Source organism: Poecilia reticulata, linkage group LG13, assembly GCF_000633615.1.
Source record: "Poecilia reticulata strain Guanapo linkage group LG13, Guppy_female_1.0+MT, whole genome shotgun sequence".
Taxonomy (NCBI): Eukaryota; Metazoa; Chordata; class Actinopteri; order Cyprinodontiformes; family Poeciliidae; genus Poecilia; species Poecilia reticulata.
This window is the reverse complement of record NC_024343.1, coordinates 6,244,570-6,264,199: the sequence shown is the minus strand read 5'-3', so window position 1 is coordinate 6,264,199 and position 19,630 is coordinate 6,244,570. Positions and strand designations below refer to the sequence as shown.

Here is a 19,630-nt window from a genome sequence, read left to right as displayed (position 1 = left end):
GCATCCCAGCGCCCCCCTTATGTAAAAATGTCCGCCAGCGCCCCCTGCCGTCCTCTGAACGCCCCCTGGGGGGCGGTACCGCCCACGTTGAGAACCGCTAGACTAAAGGGTTTAATTACACAGAAAACATGTGCTATTAGCTTGAAACTACAGAAATTACCCCTCAGAAGTATAAGTCCTATTGCATTCAGACTGGCAGACTCATTTCCCTCCACCAGAAGATGTGCTGATATGCAAACCTTAAAGGGATTATTTTTGGAAAATTAGTAACTTTTGTTCTGGTAAAATATATCCGTAAACTCCAGTGTATGAAGTAAAAAAAATTGTTCTTTGTTTTTCTGTAAAGCAGATTTAAGATGAGTGAATAATTTACTGCTGTTTCAATCAATCAAAGAAAATTTTATTTGTATAGCACGTTTCAGCAGCAAGGCATTTCAAAGTGCGTTACATAATAAAAAAAAAAGATTAATATAGATAAAAACATTAAAATCCGCACCCCTTTTCAACCAGGGGGGACGACATCCACACCCCTGTCCTTATCTGGGACTCTATCCCTCTGGGACTTAAGTCAGAACGCCGTTTGACAAGGACTCCAACCTCTAGGTTTTTAGTTGAAACGCCGTCAACTGGGACTCTAAACCCCATAGGACTTTAGTTAAACATCGTTTAACTGGGACTCTAACCCACATTTTACTCGAGGCACTGTAACCCGAATATGGCTATGAGTGGGGGACAGTACCCGCACCTCTCCAGGGGGTGCTGTACATCATTAAAAAATAAACACAGCGTAAACAGTGACAAAACCATTCAGTGCCCAAACCATTTTTGTGTTGAGCATGGTGTTGTTCTTGACCATGATTCCAACAATAACAAGAAAGACAAAAGATGACGATGATAACGACATTTTATTTCCAACATTAAAAACAAATGTCAACTTAGAGAAATAATGACATAAAAATAGTAATACTAACCGAATACCTCTGTTGCCACCATTTATTAAATCTTATCCCGAACTAACTCATCCAGTTTCTTTGTACATTTCAGTTTTGACTAAAGGATCCAAATACTTCCCAAGCTATAAATATTCATTCATGCAATTTGATATCCATGTCACAAATATTCACTCTACACTTTCAAAAGTCTTATTTACACAAATAATTTATTAGACTGTAGTCTACAGCATCGGCACAATCAACAGACTCATGGAAGATGACAGTACAACTTCAAAACAACCAAAACTATTTTCTATTCTTTATAATGCGATATACATGCATAACACCTGCACTCATTTAATATCACTCAACAACATGCCACTGGAAGCCCTTTTTGTACTTAAAACAATGTTACAATCATATGTTTTTGCACTAATCATTTTTAAAAATTTATTAAAATTTACACAGCATAAAATACTATTGCAGATTATCTTCATTTTTGTCCGTGCTTTGTTTTCTAAAATTTAATATTGTTTTCTAAAATGTTCTTCTCCCCTGAACCTCTTCTTTAGGAGAAGTTTTTTGTTATTTTCTGGCAACCGTGGTTTTGCTCTGTACATAATTTGACCATTTTTGAATTGAATACAATCCATAAATTTGATCATGTTTCACTTTAAAAAATAAGTTTGTGTGCTCCAGATAACTCACCTTATAAATTATCCATATTTCTCTTTTTCATAAAATTGAATAGATCAAAGCAAGTAGAATAACACATGCCTGAACTAATTTTTAAGCGTTTAAGATAACAGATTTAACGGATGGATGGATATTAATCCATCTATCCACCATATTGAACAACCATTTCTACATTTAAAAACACAGCTGACTCTAAACAGAGCTTTGACAAAGAAGCATTTGTGTTGCCCTTTGTTATGAAACATCTTTGAAGTGGTTAAAGAAGAAATGCCTGATTGAAAAACTTTATATTTAGTTTTCTAGGTCCTATGAGGATATCCTACCTATTAAGTTTATATCTCCTTGCATATGGTCTCGTGACTGTGTTCTGAAGATCTTTTGTTCATAGTGATTCTGTATTACTGTGTTGAGAGCAAATCAAGCATGTGGCATGCCAGCAACATTGTATCTTGCTGTGTGTTCCTCTTACAACACTTCCTTCTGCTTTTCATTAAAGTGCAAGATAGATCTAAACATATGCAGTTGCATTTTGTACTATCTAAGTAAATTCCACAAGAAAAAAAAGATTCAGATCATTTCTGATAGTCATATTTGTTGATGTAGGTTTAGTTTCTGTGTGCTGATGTGAGCATAATGGTAATAGCTGTTTTAATGTTTATTAAGAAACATGACACAAATTTTCACAGTGCCCCAACATCCAGTCTCAGACAGGAAACTAAGTGTATACAGCTTTCAGATTTGATTCGAGATTTATAAGAGGCCTTATGACCATGGATGGCTACCTTTTGTTTTTCCGTGAAAGCTGGAAACCCAGAATAACTGTGTTTGAGGATGACTGTTGGTTCACTAAAGAGAACTCTGCGGCAGACATTACAGCTATCTCTTCAGTTTCACTTCCAGTGTTCTCTTCTGGAACAGCAGCTGTGAACTATTTTTCTTGTGCATCATTTCTATCAATAGCTTGACCAAAGGTGCTTCGTTGGTGTTTTTCTTCTAATGTGGCTCTTGAAGTAATATCCGTCATCTCATTTGTTTCTGGAAGTAAAGAGAATGTTTTTGAAAGTCTGTGAGGCAGAAAACTGGTCAGGGAAATTCGGTTGGATGATCCCAATACCGCATTGCCATTGTTAGCTTCCCCATCCAGTAGTGGCGAAGGACCTGCCCAGCTAGTAGTCGTCTGCTTCTTCTGAAGTCTCTGTTTGCTGATGCAAATGAGCAGAAATCCTACAATCATCAGTGACAGCATTGAACCTATTATTGCTGCCACAACTTTGCCGTGTTGTGAACCATTTTTCTCTGCCTTGTCAACGATTGGTGTCTCTGAGGGTTGTGTTGTGTCACCACCTGGAACTCGCTTGGTACTTTTAGATTTTCTTTCTTCAGGCTTGATTGACGTGGTTTGCGTATGAATGGCCGTCAATGTGGATGTAGGTATAAATGAGGAGGTCACTTCATTTAGCCTGATCTTTGAGGTTGTTGTTCTCTGTGTGCCACGGTTTTGTGTAATGTTGCTTAGCATCGGAGGGGCTGTTGAATTTTTGATTCGCTGACTGGTCTGACTAGTCAGAGTCGTTGTTATGGATTTCCAAATGTTAGACTTAACAGTTGGTGTATTTGATGAACTGGTGAGAGTTAGTGCTGTCTCACTATTTACTGAAAGTATTCCTGGAGGCGTCATCCGAGTTCTATGCAGTGAAGGAGTAGAGGTTCTTGGGTCCTCTGGTGTAGTCCTATCAACACTGGTAGTTGTTGTGTTGACTGATGGGATCTCTGACAGCTGTTGTAAAGTTGATAGCTGTCGTGTTGCCAACTGGGTGTTTTGGGTCATGTTGCCTGTTGTCATGTCTGTGGTGTTGAGTTGCAGCTCAGATTTTACTGTGCTGATTGCTGCCATTGGCAGAAAAATAATGAAGGTAAAGCTGATCATTTTGTCCTCAGATCTTCTGTTACGTACACCTGATGTTTCACACTAGAACAGACGGAGATCCAGATTCATTGTCAATGACTTCTCATGAAAAAATAACCAACACCAAGAATTGTAACTTGATATGCTTCATACATCGAAATAAGTTTTTCTTATTGTTGATCCCAGGTTCATATCTTACAGTAATTACCTAGGAGAATGATAAATTACACATTTTTTAAAATGCATTCAGTTTTTCCATGTACATGGTGTTAACATATGATACATGGTGCTAACAGGTTTTTCTGAGATCTTGGATCGCAATGAGACAACTTGCATACATTTWAAAAAAAACATTACAAAGCATATAAAAGCAGAAGGGAAACTTATTTAATTAACACATTCTTTAAGCTGCTTCCGTGCTTTAAAAACAGAAACACAGAAGTAGCTCATTCTGCAAATGAGCTGTGCTTATCTTTGTAGCCTTTGTTTTAAAATTTTTAAAATAATTTGGTTGACATTGTAATTTTGCAGGTTTGCATGTTAAATCTGTTTACATGTTTGCTGGATTTCATATGTCCAGTAATCCAAGGTGAATTATGACAGATTAGGAACTCAAGCACATCATACCCTGTACACAAAGCAACCTTATTTTTTCTTAAACTGAAGTTATATTTGGCCTCAGTGATGGCTTCCCGCAAATGCAAGTCAACCGTAGGTCATCAATACTCTCTCAAACATCACTGATCCTCATCTTCTTGATGAAAATTAACCCTATATTCTTTCTGGTGTTTGGCGTGTTGAACCAGATGTGCTATTTTTCCTTACAAGCAACCAAAACAGTTGCACTTAGTACATCATACCACTGGCCTTCTGAGAGGAGCCTGTGCTTGGACAGTTCAGTTGTTTTAATGCATGTAAGTGATGGGTCCTCTTTGGTTTACAAAGTTTCAACAATAAAGATATGAAAATGTTCTCTTTATTGAGTCTTAAAATGTATGAAAAGTGACTTTACAAATGCCTTTAAAAGTCAGTTCAAATATTTGAATAAAATCTGACCTTGCATAGAGCTAATTAATAATTTGAATTTTACTGTATTTATAAGATCACATAGCATGTTGAAGATCTTTTCTAGAAACAGCCATTGAACATAAACCTAATTTTTAAGACAATAAAAAGTACTTTAGGTTCAGAAACTTGTACTTACCTGTGACTCTACAAGGATAACCCGGTTTGGTATCAAGATGTATTAAAAGTTTGAAGATTAACCTTTTAGGCTTAACATTATGTTGACTGAAGGAAAGCAGGAACTAAGAGCAGAAAACCCCACCTTTTTGAGATGTTGAAACTGACGCTTTCCTCACTGACAGGAAATGAGACATTTTAAACTGACAACCATGTGTGCTCCCCTACTATTTTGTTAAACCCTAGGTAAGAGTAAAGTTGATGTAAGACAAAAGTTGTCTTTTGATGCAAGACAAAACTGAAAAGAATCTAACTTCTCTTTAGTTTCCTGTCAAAGACTATTCCAGTTACTTTCTGTCAAAATTAATGTAAGAATCCACCATAAAAATAGTTAAAATAACTGATTACAGTAATTAAATAAAGCAACACACTCCTAAAACATTTGCAGAAATTTTTTGCAAATGTTTATAGACGTGAGCCTTTATAAAATATAAGATAACATTAATTGGATGTACATCAATATGTCCGTAATATGTCTGTAGAGATACCATCATTTTCGTCCAGATCTTTTTCATTAGTTGATTTTTTTTTTTTATGATTATGCTGAGCCACATTTCAAAAGTAATGTCTGGTTTTTATGGTAGTAAATTTTAATTTGGAACTTGTCACTTTCAAATTATTTTGGTGAACATTATGGGCTTTTTGGTCATTGATAGAGGGGTACCAAAAATTTTGTTCATATGTAGATATTTGGAAGCTCTGGTTGAACAACTATATAACTATAAAGATCATCAGTTTTAGGTCATCTGCATTTTAAGAACTGCTTTGACTGCACATGAGATCAGCTGTGTCCCATCTTAATTACATTTCTTTGATTTGTTTTTTGTTGTTGTTGTTGCACAGCTGCAGCTTAGTACAAAAGTGCTTATGGTCTGGTAACCGAAGTCCAATCCTACATGTGGACATGTTAACGGATCCAGAAGAAGGCCAGGCATATAGCTGGAGATCCCCAGGCAATATACTGTTTGTTCTGCTTCTTTCAGGAGAGCGGTACGGGATCTTAAGAACACACAACCAGACTTAGAGACAGATTTTTGAGGACCAAAAAAACGTTTTTTTGATTCTTGGCTGGACCGCAATACCTGTTTGATTATTTATAGGGGTGCACCTATTTATCGGCRCTGATTTCTTTAATTTTGGGAGATCAGTGATCGGCCGATGCTAAAATATGAAAACGATATTATCCAGTGATCTTATGTACCTCAACAAATGTCTAAAAATTAACTGCTGTCTTCTTCTGCTCTCTGATTAGAGGTTTGACTGACAGACCGGCCCACCAGGTTACCCCACTGTTGCCAACTCTGTGACTCAATTGCTATATTTAGCGACATTTCAGAGAAAAAAATTGCTATCAGCCAAAATTGGAATCGACAGGTCAGGGTTTTTAAAGATAGGTAATCGGCAATCGGCCAGGAAACTACAATTGGTGCACCCCTAATTATTTAGGTGTTATGTTTTTCTTTTTTCACTTAGTAGATGTAAAGACCACACATTACCCGGAGTCTATGTTTGCTATGAACTCAAAGCAGAAAGATTGCAAGGCTTTTAAAAAAAAATTTATTTATCACAAATCATATCATTATTGTGACATTCACCAATATTATTTCATATCTCAGGTTTTTCTAATTTGGTACTAATCCCCAACCTTTCCATTGATCCATACCGTTACCCTTTTACCCTGGAGACTGCAAAAAAAAAAGAAAAAAGCGCTATCTGAAGAGAATGCATGTTGTATTATTGTCTCCTGAACTGTTGATATTTTGTCATGTTTTAGTCACAAACCTTATTTTATTATGATTTACTTGATAACCAGACACAAAGTACTGCATAATTGTGAAGTGGCATAAATGCTTGCACAAGGAGCTGCATAAGTTTGTTTGAAAAAGTATGAGTAAGAGCAACACTCTAAAGCACTTATTGACTGTCAGATGAGGTTAAAGGCCACTTTATAAACAGACTGCTCTGTTATGAACAGAACAAAAATTTGTTTTTTCTCCACAATCTCTCATGAAGTTTTTGATTAAAATTGGACACGTTGGGATGTCAAAATAATTCTTCCTAATTTGGCCAGGATGAACTCGGTTGTAACTGAAAGCTTAAAATATTCTTTCAGATTTCTCATATTCTATAAATATGAGTAAGTGTCTCACATACTTATTTCAGTGTTTTCTTTTTCTTTTATTTGTTTAATTGATGTTGACCAGAAGTAGTTCTGTAGCATCATACTGTACAACTCAAACATCAAACTTTGCTTTGTGTATAAACACTTTCTTCATATTTGAACTTGAATCTGTTAGTGAAGAAACAATTTTGACACAGCTCAACTTTTTCAAAAACTGTACAATTTGTAATCTTCCATCAGTATTAATTTATTGGTTTCTTTTTAAGTTTAAATTAATCTTAAATTCTAGAGATAATCCCATTTTTTTAATATCCAAGTAGCTTTATGTTTTACAATAACTTTAGTTTCTGAAAAATGAGAATAAAGACAACATAAAAAATTTGGTATGTTTAGACAGGGTTGGGTTACCATTTCATACAACAAGAGGCATGTCTTCCAAATCCTTGGGGACCTCCAAACAGGAATCCTTAGAACTGGAGCTCTGGATCTGAAAGACTTTTTCTTCAAGTTCAGTAGAAGTTATTTTCCCTTCATCAAGTCCTGCCCAAGCTTCCTCTTTAGCCTCCTGTATGTCAGTCATACCGTCTGTTCTCACCTCCTCTAGCATAACAGTGGTATCACACGGGCCAACCAGCCCTTCTGTCTCTGTTTGATCTGCTTCCCAGTAGTGAGTACCACTTATGTCCGTATTAGATTGGCGACTTCGGGGGATGTAGACCCGGTGCTGAAGGACACAGATCTGACATGCAAGCACAGATGTTGTAACCAGTAAGCAGAGGATTAACCCTCCTGCTGAACCAATAGCAATGAGACCCATCTCAGTGTCAATTAAGCAGTCGCCACCAGTGGCGTTGATTGCAACAGCTGGGTTTTCATGGTAAGTTGCTGTGAGGTGGGACTCAGCTGTAAATGTTGGGCTGCCTGTTTGGTCTTGGGATGTGGGTAAATCCATGGTGGTAGTAGAAAGAGCTTGGTCTGCTTCAGCAGGGTGGAGCAGGAACAGGAGAAACAGGCACAGAGTTCTGGTGGTTTTCATCATGTTCTGAAAAAAAAGAATGTCATCATGGAGAGCAAAATTACAACCCAGTTTTGGTTTATCTTTGCATCATTTTTACATTTTCTTTTTACTGACGATCATTGCTTTAAATTCTTTGCATTGTTTCTAGTTTAATACTTACATAAGGTAGTTTCCAGAAGCCTGTGTGTTGAAACAGGGAGATGAATGAACTGATGCAGACTTGAGAACTGCTGTGAATGGTCCTCTCGACCTTTGCACTTGGTCTTTTTCTCTGCTTGGTTTATTTCAGGGTGTCAGGTCCGAAGCTACAGAAGCTGAAGAGCTGTTCTTAAAGAAGCAAAAGCATCAGTATTTTTAGACACTTAATGTTTCAAAGCATGCTTTGTGTCATCTGTATATTTGTGTATTTGTTCTATCTAAAGAGCACTTATTTCAGAAAAACCTGAGTGTGTATTTTACCATATCTATTTTTGTCTTTCCTCAGGTTCAAAACGGGCCAAATTAATGGTGACCTGCTCATCTACCATGTTCTCCTCACCCTCAAACCTTACTACGCTAAGCCCTATGAGATAGTTGTAGACTTAACTCATGTTGGACCAAGCAATCGCTTCAAGACTGACTTTCTATCCAAGTGGTTTGTGGTCTTTCCTGGCTTTGCGTATGAGAATGTGGCAGCAGTTTATGTCTACAACTGCAACACTTGGGTGAGGGAATACACCAAGTATCATGAGAGGCTTCTGACTGGTCTTAAGGGGAGCAAGCGCCTGCAGTTTATTGACTCTCCAGCCAAGTTGGCAGAACACATTGAACAAGACCAACAGAAACTCCCAGCAGCCACTTTGACTTTGGAAGAAGACCTCAAAGTGTTCCACAATGCCCTCAAGCTGGCTCACAAAGACACCAAAGTTTCAATAAAGGTACGGTGGCAATGAAAAGTTAGATTTCCTCTAGTGTTGTTAATATCAACAAGCAAGAATTAGATAATTCTAAAGGGTGCAGCAAGAACAAGATTTCTGAAACCTATGAATACTTTTTACCCCTCAGGTGGGTTCCACAGCTGTTCAGGTAACCTCAGCTGAGCGGACCCGGGTGCTTGGCCAGCCCGTCTTTCTCAACGATGTTTATTATGCCTCAGAGATTGAGGAAATTTGCCTGGTGGATGAGAGTCAGTTTACTCTTACCATGGCCAACCAGGGGACACCTCTCACATTCATGCACCAAGAGTGTGATGCCATTGTCCAGTCCATAATTCATATCCGTACTCGCTGGGAGCTGTCTCAGCCTGACTCAATTCCCCAGCACACAAAGATCCGTCCAAAAGATGTCCCCGGGACTCTTCTCAACATCGCTCTGCTCAACCTGGGGAGTTCTGATCCAAGTCTCCGGTAGGTAGCTTAAGGGCTTCAAGCCAAAAATCATTTCCTAATAAAACACAGTAGCTTGTGGGGCTGTAACGATTTCTCGAATCCAAGTACCTCAATTACTAAAATTCCTCAAGGCAAATTATCTGCCTCATAGTGTCTTTAAATTATGTTTTATTATTTAGATGACTAAATAATAAAACAGCAGCAATTTTAAGGTTTTTTATTATTTGTTTTGGCCAAGTAATTATTTATGTTGCACAAAGCTCTTACTTCTGCCTGAGTTGTTGTCGAATTCTCAGTGCTAGCAGCATAACATCCAATTTTCAAGTTCAGTCTGGGGATTTCATTGATTATTGATAATGTTTGGGGTTGTAGCGTTTTTCAGGAGGCCTGTAGTGTGGAGCGGATAGACGCAACACTCCGGGTTGCTGTGCTGCAGTTGATGCTTAACGTAGCATTAGCTTTATAGATGAACCGGAAAATAAATCTACAAACATATGCCGGTCTCAACAACTGGGTGACGAAGCGCATCGTGGCAGTACATAGCTGGTAGAAGTGTTTCTGTGTGTGAGGGAGCAGCCAAGTCCAGTCGCTCACATGGACACAAAAGCTATAAATGGCTGGACAAAGTGAGAATTCAATTAAATTGTGAAAATATAAACTAACAACTGGAGTATAGACATGTTTTTAGAAGTATCTTTGTGAGTCTGCCTCTTTATTATTACTTTAAATATAATGTAATAATATAATATGGATTTTTTTATATTTTTTGTTCAGGTTAACTTAAAAAGTGAGCTATTGCTGTTGCAAGTTATTTTCTAAACTACAAAAAAGTAATTGTTAGGGATGCCCAAATCTGAAAATTTGGACCAATGTTGATATCTGATATAAATTCTGCCATTATGGCAGTACAGTGATCCCTCGGTTCATCTTTCGCGGTCTCGCTGTTTCGCAGATTTTTTTCACAGTCCATTGTGTTTTGCGTCCTGATTGGCTAAACAGTCTCCGAGCTCCTTCTCTACCTATGTCACGGTATTTAAATATAAGTAATACAGATTGGCCATTCAGGAGATGGAAACTGAAACTTTGAATGCCTGCTGGAAAAAACTGGCAAAACCCGACCAGAGGCTCGCTTGATGAGATCCATCAATCTGCCGTAGATACAGCGGTGAATCTCGCGGGGCAGGTTGGAGGAGACACTTTGATGACATGACTCTGGATCACATTAAGGCCCGATTGATGAATACGCACATCCGCTGACCTGAAAACAGCTTTTGTTCTTTGGTTTCAATGTAGGGTATTTAATTATGCTGTATAATAATTATAAAAACTAAAGGTAACTCTACTTTGCAGATTTCACTTATCGCGGGTTATTTTCGGAACACAACCTCTGCGAAAAACAAGGGATCACTGTATTTACCAGTATTTCATTTTATCAATTTATTTGTTTATTCGATTAATCATCGGAATAATTGATTGAATACTTGATTATTAAAGTAATAGTTTACAACAGCCATAGTTGCTTGTCAACATTAAACTAATTGAGCTCCAAAAGCATGGCTGATCCATGTATGACTGCGTTGTCATACATGCAGAGCTAAACCAGGAGGCACAGATCTGTGTGACAAACACAGTCCATGTTGAATTGAATTAAAATCAGCTGTACTTTGTATAGAAATACTTGACCTGACCAAATATTACTCATTGTCTTTTCCACATCCAGGTCTGCAGCCTACAATCTCCTCTGTGCTTTGACTTGCACATTTAACCTAAAGATAGAGGGACAGCTGTTGGAGACGTCCGGTCTCTGTATCCCAGCGAACAACACACTTTTTATTGTCTCCATCAGCAAGACTCTTGCTGCAAATGAGCCACATCTGACACTGGAGTTCTTGGAGGAATGCATTTCTGGCTTCAGCAAATCCAGTAAGACTGCTACACATTTAGCATGACATTTACCTGAAGTAGGTATTTGACACTTGACACAATGTAAGCAATTTGCTGCTCCAGGAGGAGTGAATCCTGCGAGGTAATGGATTCACAAAGACTCTGTTCTACTGAAACTGACAATGAATTTTGATTATGTTGAGATTAAATTAGGATTATTTCTGAAGTGAGTGTGTTGGACTGAATACACTCAAAGTAGAGGGTAGAGTAAAAATGTACAAATATCGCTACCATTTATTTTTTAATTAGTTTAAAAAGAAGATTATTTAAATGAACCAAGACTATCGGAATGCAAAAGTAGATCACATTTTTTGGAGTCGAAAAGTGGGTAAGCACAACCATAAGTTTGCTTCATACCTACTTTTAAAACTGGTTGCTTCACTTGCTTCATTCTTCAAGTGCCTGTGTTTGCCATATTGCCAGTAAACATAGCTGTAAATGTTGTGTAAAGTATTAGAGCAGTAATTAGAAAGATTCCTGGTAATATGAAGAACTCACCTCCAGGGCATCCAAAAATAGCAGAGGTATTTCTTACAATACTTTGAAGCTTAGGTCTGCTTTGTTTGTGGTAAACGGTGGTGTGGTTGTAATGGCATTTTTGTGCTTTAGTGATGCCTAATAGTTTGCAGGGAGACCCCCACTTTATAGAGTTAATGCACAAGTGTGTCCTTTATCTCTTTATTTTTTTTATTTTTTTATTAGATGTCAAAGTTTTTGAAACGCCTAACATGCATTAAAACTACATGCAGTAACTGTATAATTTGGAAGGCAATTGTAGTTACAGTGCAGGGTTTCCCCCAGAAAACTTGCTAAGCCCGGTGGTCAGGGCGCCGAGACGGTCCACCGTTTTTTTGTATTCAGAGATCTTAAGTAGACAATAAAAGTAAAAATATAACTGGGTAATTATATGCTATGGAAAAACATCGCCAGTGAACTGCTATATAAACCCGCAACTAGTCTTAAAAACAACTAATCAAAAAATACAATTAAAATGAATATCAATTATTTGCACTTCTGTTAAATCCAAATTAAGTCAGCAGCTCCATCAGGGCCCCCAGGGCTTCAGGGGCCCCATAAATGCTAATATTTTAACATAGTCCACAGATATATAAATGTAGCATTTGTTTATTGAGATTATCATTGCTGCTAAATTTGACATAATGGTTTCAGCATATATAAATTAAAAGACTTTAAATTATTTAACATTTATATGTAAGATTTTAAGGAGCGGCCAAGTTTACTTTGTAGAAGTTCAAAGAACAATATTCATAGTCGATGTGCTATGGTGGCGCAGGGGTTAAGCACAACCCACATATGGAGGCCCTAGTCCTCGATGCAGCTGTCACAGGTTCGATTCCCAGCCTTGGCGACCTTTGCTGCATGTCTTCCCCCTTTTCTCATTACCCACTTTCCTGTCAATTAACTATCAAATAAAGGCCAATAGAGCTAAAAAAAATCTTTAAAAAAAAGCAATATTCATAGTGAGATTGTTTTGTTACCATAGCTACAGTCTGATGCTGTGAGTTTAATCTTTGAGTTTCAGCTCCGTTTGTTCACAAATACAAATTAGTAAACAGCAATTATAATTTATTGCTTTTTAGGTTTGCCAGTTAAATTACTCCCCCTGTTCTAGATTTCACTAAATCTAACACAGAAGCTGTTAGAGGTGCTGATGTTTTTAGCAACAAAAGAAGCCCATAAGTCATATTCTGCTCAAGGCCTCATACACCACATACACACACATTTTGTGTCTGCTGAGTTTTTAACAAGGGGACAGAAGCTATTTTGGTTGGTCGAGTTTCTGGACGAGTTTTTTAGATCTCCGGTGGCCGCGCGCATTAACTGTCTGACTATATGTGGACAAAACATTTGATATGGTTTGGTGCTTAGTGTAACCGGAAAAATAATACTAGCAATAACAATAAAATAATATAGAATCAGCATGATGCGTGACTGCGAGGAGAGCCCGAAAGCTCCTCACTGGGTTAAACCTGCACGACGAGTGATTAGCACTGAGTCGTTAACCACTAACGCACCGGCTAACCGGCAACACAGACCTAAACTTTGCAGGGAAGACTGGGCCAAACGCCCTGTCAACATTATACGACGTTGAGATGTAAACGTCGCATAATGTTTTGTTCACAAATATACATCATTCGCTCGCTCAAAGCACCACTGAAAGCGTGACTACAAGTTATTTCTGCGGTTCACGTAGAGCTGCGCAACCAGAGCTAACGCAGTGGGTTTAAACTCTTACCTTAATCAATAACTCCTCATAACTAGTCATAATTCCTCACCGGGGTTTGATGTAAATATCCATAGCGGACAGGTTGTGTCCAGTTCAAGTGAAAGGATGAGCGTGGGATCCGCGCTGAGGTAAACTTTAGACATCCAGCTGCTGCAGCACACGAGGCAACGCGCAGAGACCAGCGGTGTGATTGGTCCGGCTTTAAATGCATTAACTATAAGCATATCTTTTAGGAATAAATCTGCTCTGATAGTGAAACGCTCGGAGCAACAGAAACACTTGCAGTCCAGCTTAAAAAAAGGCTATTTTTTTATTATTTTATTTTCCTAAAAAAAAACAAACAAAAAAAACAAGAAAGGCTTAGCTTGGCGGTGGCGCTAGTAAAGCATGGCGGGCCGCCAGGTCTATAATACACTGGGGGAAACCCTGCAGTGGATAGCAGGACTTTGAGGAAGGCTCAACAGTGTCAAAAAAAAAAACGAAAAAAAAMCCGAAAAAATGCCAACCAAAATTTTAATATTTAATAGTAAATACTTGTGCTTTCTGTGAACGTTAAGCAGAAGTTCTAAATGTTTTCTTACAGGTATTGAGCTCAAGCATCTCTGCCTGGAGTACATGACACCCTGGCTTCTAAACTTGGTCCGCTTCTGCAAACATAATGACGATGCCAAACGTCAGCGTGTCACTGCCATCCTGGACAAACTTATCACAATGACAATAAATGAAAAACAGATGTATCCCTCCATCCAGGCCAAGATCTGGGGCAGCCTGGGCCAAGTGAGTTTCAGCCCAACAAATGGAGAACCTCTTTTCATTCCATCAAGGTTCTGTCATTTTTTGACTCATTTCTCTTATCTTTAGATAACGGATCTGCTTGATGTGGTGTTAGACAGCTTTATCAAGACTAGTGCCACGGGAGGCCTAGGCTCCATCAAGGCAGAGGTCATGGCTGATACTGCCGTAGCTCTGGCTTCAGGGAATGTTAAACTGGTGTCCAATAAGGTAAGATTCTCCACAAATCAGAAGGGTGTTGGTCATGTGTAGTGCTGCATTTTTCAATAACGTAATACAAATCTGGCCTCCAAAATGTAATAAAAAATAATTAAAACTACATTAAGCAAATAATTAGAAAATGTTACATAACAATTTAACAAAATCCATGAACAAATTTTGTAATAGTTTCTGGCGCATCATGTAACCTTATTACATTTTGCACTGACAGAAAATGCAGAAGTAGCTCTTTAAAAAAAAAGTATGATGTGGTACATTTTGTAACAAACAGTCAGAGATCAGGGTTTGTGTTCATTCTAATCATTATGCTCCTTATAATGATCAACTAGTAAGTTTCAAAGATTAMATTTTTTTGAACGTTTGGCGTTTTAATACTATTGCTTAGGATAGTTGTAACCAATCATCCTGCTGTGTGTTGTGTGTTAAGACTGATCCGGTCCAGTCAGTAGAACATCGGGAYCATTCCAATCTAAAATCTGGGATATTCAACATGTGGGATTCCCTTGGGCCAATTATGGCAGAGTGTGTGGTGTTCCCCAACTGGGAACGAGAATGCAACCTGTTGACTGTGACAGGTAGCCAATCAGAAAGCATGACTTAAGCACGGAGGGGATTCCCAAACAAAGAATTGCTGACATGGCGAAACCAAGAGTCCGGTGGACAGCGGAGATGGAGAACTGTTAAGTTGATTTGTGGAGACAACATTAATGTTTATGGATCAATCAATGACAATATATAGCCAATCAATGACATTTCATTGCCAGTTTCAGTATTGTGTCTTTGGGCAATGACAAAGTAGGGATGTGCCGTTCAGGTTTTTTCTTTGCTTTCGAGTCCTTTCATTTTGAGTATCAACTGCTTTCCCGTTTTTTCACCAAAGTATCCAACAAACCAGAGAAACTAGCTGGATTTGTCGCTCGTTGCTTTTTTTTCTATACACTGAAACTCAAGTTTTGGGGTGGATTAAATATTAGGTTTCTCCTGCATGAATATTTTCTGGGGATGTTCTTTTTTCAATCATCCATTTTCTTTACACCCATGTCCCTTAGTGGGGTCAGGAGGGTTGCTGGTGCCTCTCCAGCTAACGTTCTGGGCGAGAGGTGGGGTCACCCTGGACAGGTCGCCAGTCTGTCGCAGGGCAACACAGAGACACACAGGACACACAACCATGCACACACACACTCACACCTAGGGGAAATTTAGACAGACCAATTAACCTAACAGTCATGTTTTTGGACTGTGGGAGGAAACCGGAGTACCCGGAGAAAACCCACCATGCACAGGGAGAACATGGAGACTCCATGCAGAAAGACCGGGAATCGAACCCAGAACCTTCTTGCTGCAAGGCAACAGCTCTACCAACTGCGCCATTGTGCAGCCTGCACAGCTGGACTTTTAATCAGTCCAGCTAAATCTCCGTTGAACAAAACCCAACAGGCCATGATCCACCCCAAACCAGGATGGGTTCTAAACATTTCCACAGAAATTTTGGAAGAAGTTGCCTTGACCTGCTGTTTGAAGCAGCAGCTCAGATGTTAGTCACTATAGAAGCTGCCCTGATCCCACCCCACCACCCCCACTGAGTTTGACGGTTGAAGTTCAAGTGTAGTACTTTATTAAATCATGAAATATCTAATTTCTATAAAAGAAATCAGTGCATTTAATTAAAGGCACATATAATTAATTCTATATTTTATAAATTATATCTGTATCCCCAGTTTTTAATAAATTAATTACACATTTAAATAATTATTTCATAGCTTGTCTGTACTCTCCATAGATACTGATGTTGTTCTTGAATCCACCAATCCAAACACCGTAGTTGTGGTGCTGCTGGTCATATTTAAACCGATTTACTCTGAAATTTGAAGCTTACAGTCCAAACCTGTTGTACATTTAATAAAAGATCAGAGTATGAAACAAATGTTTTAGTATATTTATATTATATTTAGTATAGTACATGTCAGTAGATACATTTTAGATGTGCTTATCCACTTTACTGAGCATAGAAGAAGCAGTCATCAGACACTGTGAAGTGTTCTCTGCTCCTCATCGTTTGCTTTATCAGAAAGAAGTAATTATTGTAAAAGAGACATAGTGCACTGGAAGTTGATTGCTTATTTTTGCAAACATTTAGAGGTGGAAGTAGTTTTAGAATCCTGAAGAGCAGACATTAGCTTCTGTATACCAACATTAGGCCAATAGGATAAACTCATGGTGTTCGGCTTTATTCTGATGGACTTTCAACTCTCTTCACCACAAAGGATATAGAATCTGAAAAGACTGGAAGGTCATTAGAAGAAGACTGTTGTTGTTTAGAGCAACTTCTCTCAGTGTCTCAAACTATCATGTTACTGTCATGAATCATTGTGAAATGTCCATAACAGGAGAGCTTGGTAAATTTCCTTGCTACAATGGGTGGTAATTTCTAAAGCCTAGATATGTTTTTTTATATATATTATATTTTCCATTCCTTTTCTATAGTTGCTAAAATATACTAAGAATTGTGCTGTCTTTAGAAAGCATACCACCTCATGATTACCTCAGAGAGGAAAATTGTATTTGTTTCACTGGTTTGTGATACAATTGGCTCTTCACTTTCAATCCAGTTTAATATTTATTTGCGTTCCTGCTCTGCTGGCTCATTCAAAATTAAACATTAATTTAGTGACAGTAAACCCAGGAGGCATCTTGTTCATAGATATTTAGTGGCTAAACGAAACAAACTATTTTACTAGGTATTTTATATGTAGACTTATCTAAAAATTCTTTTGGCTAATGTTTTTTTTTTTTTTGAGGCCGTACATAATATGAACTGTTTGATTAAAAAATAAAAACACAGACAAAGTTTAGCTTAAGGTTATTTTAAGATGTTAAAACTAATCAAATTTTCATCCTAAGAGACAGGAGACAGAACTCTTCACAAAACACAGTGCATACATACAACGTTGGAAGTTTTGTTGTGAAAAGTCTGCATGAATTGTAATCATTACTTACATGGTAGAAGTGCAATTCCAAAGCAGTGAATTCCTAGTGACTTACAGAAAGCAAAAAGAAAAACTCATCCACTCACTATCCATCATCTGTGTGCTTTGTGTCAATTTCAGCCTGCTGCCCAGACAAACAAACACAACATACACAGGCAGACACAATAGAATATTCTGGGCCTGGCTCCTATTATGGCACACATCAGTACTACTTTGAATAGTGGTCATTGTGAAGACTGTTGCCTAAGAAATGGCAGGCAGTGTTGGGTTTGTGCTGTTGCTCTGCTGCGGGTTTAAAGTGACTTCAGCAAACTGTTGCAATGGTTGCTGATTCAATCCTGCCTGGACAGCAGTAAATACATACACAATATGAAGACGGTTTCCTCAGACCAGCTTTTCTGAGGTGGATTCTAATGGTCAGCAATTGTTTGAATTAAGTCATTCTAATGCTCAGTTAAGATACATGTGACTTCCTGTAGGCAGCAAAATAGATTCTCTTCTGCAAGAAAATCCTGGCCAACGTGAAAACAGATCAACTGCCTAACCTGTTTAGAAAACACTCCTGGACCACCTAACTTGAAATTGCCTTTGCAATAACACATAATCCTTTTTGTTTTAATTCTTTATTTTTGAAACTTTGAGATGATTACAAAAAGCTTGATTGCACGTCGAGGTCACAGTTCCAGTCTGTGATCAATTATAAAATTAACTGGCAGCAATACCTCCACCCACCCCCCTCCAGGAAGGTGTCACCGCTAAACAGAAACCAAGATGTAACTTCAGTAACAGACTGCTCTGCTGCGGAATGGGCTTCACGGCACACCGTCTTCCTCTAGGACGACGCTGTTTATGAAGCTTAAACARAGTTTTCCTCAAGAAAACTTGCTAAATCTGGTGGCAGAGGTGCTGTGGAGGTCCACCAGCAGCCCACTGTGTTTATAAAAAACATTAACGGTGAGAGGAAATTAAAAATATCACTAGGTAGAATATTGAAAGGCATTATAGAAAATACTTACACAAATGTATAATTAAAAAAAAAAAGCTTGAATTTTTGTCACAGACCATAGATCAAGGATTTTAACATTTAATTATGGAGAATGATAATACTCTTACATTAGATTTAATGCTTTCAGCATTGATAGATTAAGTATTTTAGAGGGAAAAATTCTTGACATGCTTTGGGGCCGCATGTGCCCCAAAGCACACGCTTAGTCTAAATTTTAGTCATTTTAGACTAAAATGACTTTTAGTCTAAAATGACTAAAAGTAATTTTAGTGATGACTTTTTGTCATCACTAAAATACAGTATAAAGCCAAAAACTGCCTGTTTATGTAAACATGGGATTCTAATGGTATTTTATGGACTCAATTCAGGTTTTAATTGATTTGTATTTTCAGATTCAGGATTTTTCTCATTTCTACTATAAGTTCCATCAGCTAGAATAAAGAGTAATGTCAGGTCTGGACATGGCTATGATACCAACCATATGTAACCTCTGGGCTGTACATGAGGCTTTGCTCTAGTGTTATCTAATGGCTTACTGTTTGTTGTCATGCCAGGACGCCGTACTGAGCACAGTGGAGCATTGTCTGCTGGCCTTGAACTCTTTGTCACCAAAGATTTGAATCAATTCTTTTTTTCTTCTTCAGATGGAAGAACTGTTGCATTGTCATGTGCATGATTTAGCACACATCTTTAATGTGTATTCACGTTTGTTTTTATTAGTTCAACATTCTTTTAAAGTATTTTACAATACAGACCCATTCAATAAATTAGAATCTTATTGAAAAGATTCCATTTATTTCAGGAAMTTTGTCCTGGAAGGTCCTGCAAACATATAGATTATTACACACAGAGGTGTGTCATAACAAATCCTTTACTGATGGTTTTGAAAACATGACATTGAAAATTAGAATATTACATTAGACTGATTAAAAAAAATCTATTTTTAAAACCAGAATTTTGACTTAATGAAACATACATTTATTTTATTTATTTTTTATATATGTATGGACTACTTTGTTTTTTGAAAAAGAAATTTTCTTCTAATGTTTGCTAAAAGGTTATTTTCAAGGGATCCTTTTAATCTGATAAAATGGCCTCTTAGTGCATTTGGCTGAAATTAACATACATTTACACTGTTGAGAATCAAAATT

General features: G+C 37.8%; 2 protein-coding genes and 1 long non-coding RNA gene across 8 annotated transcripts in view; 1 reads left to right on the top strand and 2 right to left on the bottom strand.

The window, feature by feature from the left end:
* Window positions 1–5,130, bottom strand: part of LOC103474300 (oligodendrocyte-myelin glycoprotein-like) — a 41,145-nt gene extending 36,015 nt beyond the window's left edge. Inside the window, exons 1-2 of one of the 3 annotated variants that reach the window (XM_008425146.2) lie at window positions 4,739–5,114; window positions 887–3,597 (exon numbers count right to left, since the gene is read on the bottom strand). In XM_008425146.2, coding sequence (XP_008423368.1) covers window positions 2,557–3,555 — 999 coding nt within the window. In that variant the 5' untranslated portion in view covers window positions 3,556–3,597; window positions 4,739–5,114 and the 3' untranslated portion in view covers window positions 887–2,556. Of the gene's footprint in view, window positions 1–886; window positions 3,598–4,738 lie in introns of those variants that run through there. The other 2 variants (XM_017308228.1, XM_008425145.2) reach the window with 2 other exon arrangements.
* nf1a (neurofibromin 1a) overlaps window positions 1–19,630 on the top strand; it is a 120,065-nt gene that overhangs the window by 86,839 nt on the left and 13,596 nt on the right. For all 3 annotated transcript variants that reach the window (XM_008425150.2, XM_008425152.2, XM_008425149.2), the window contains 5 exons: window positions 8,401–8,833; window positions 8,961–9,301; window positions 11,004–11,206; window positions 14,059–14,252; window positions 14,337–14,477. In XM_008425150.2, the coding sequence (XP_008423372.1) occupies window positions 8,401–8,833; window positions 8,961–9,301; window positions 11,004–11,206; window positions 14,059–14,252; window positions 14,337–14,477 (1,312 nt within the window). The remainder of the gene's footprint in view (window positions 1–8,400; window positions 8,834–8,960; window positions 9,302–11,003; window positions 11,207–14,058; window positions 14,253–14,336; window positions 14,478–19,630) is intronic.
* On the bottom strand, window positions 6,314–17,640 carry LOC103474302 (uncharacterized). Of its 2 annotated transcripts, none has more exons than XR_535144.2 (3): window positions 17,484–17,640; window positions 8,077–8,243; window positions 6,314–7,940 (listed from the first exon to the last, which is right to left on the bottom strand). It is a non-coding gene; the product is annotated as an uncharacterized LOC103474302 (long non-coding RNA). The 2 variants fall into 2 exon arrangements; XR_535145.2 differs by having other exon boundaries at window positions 8,077–8,238; window positions 17,484–17,639.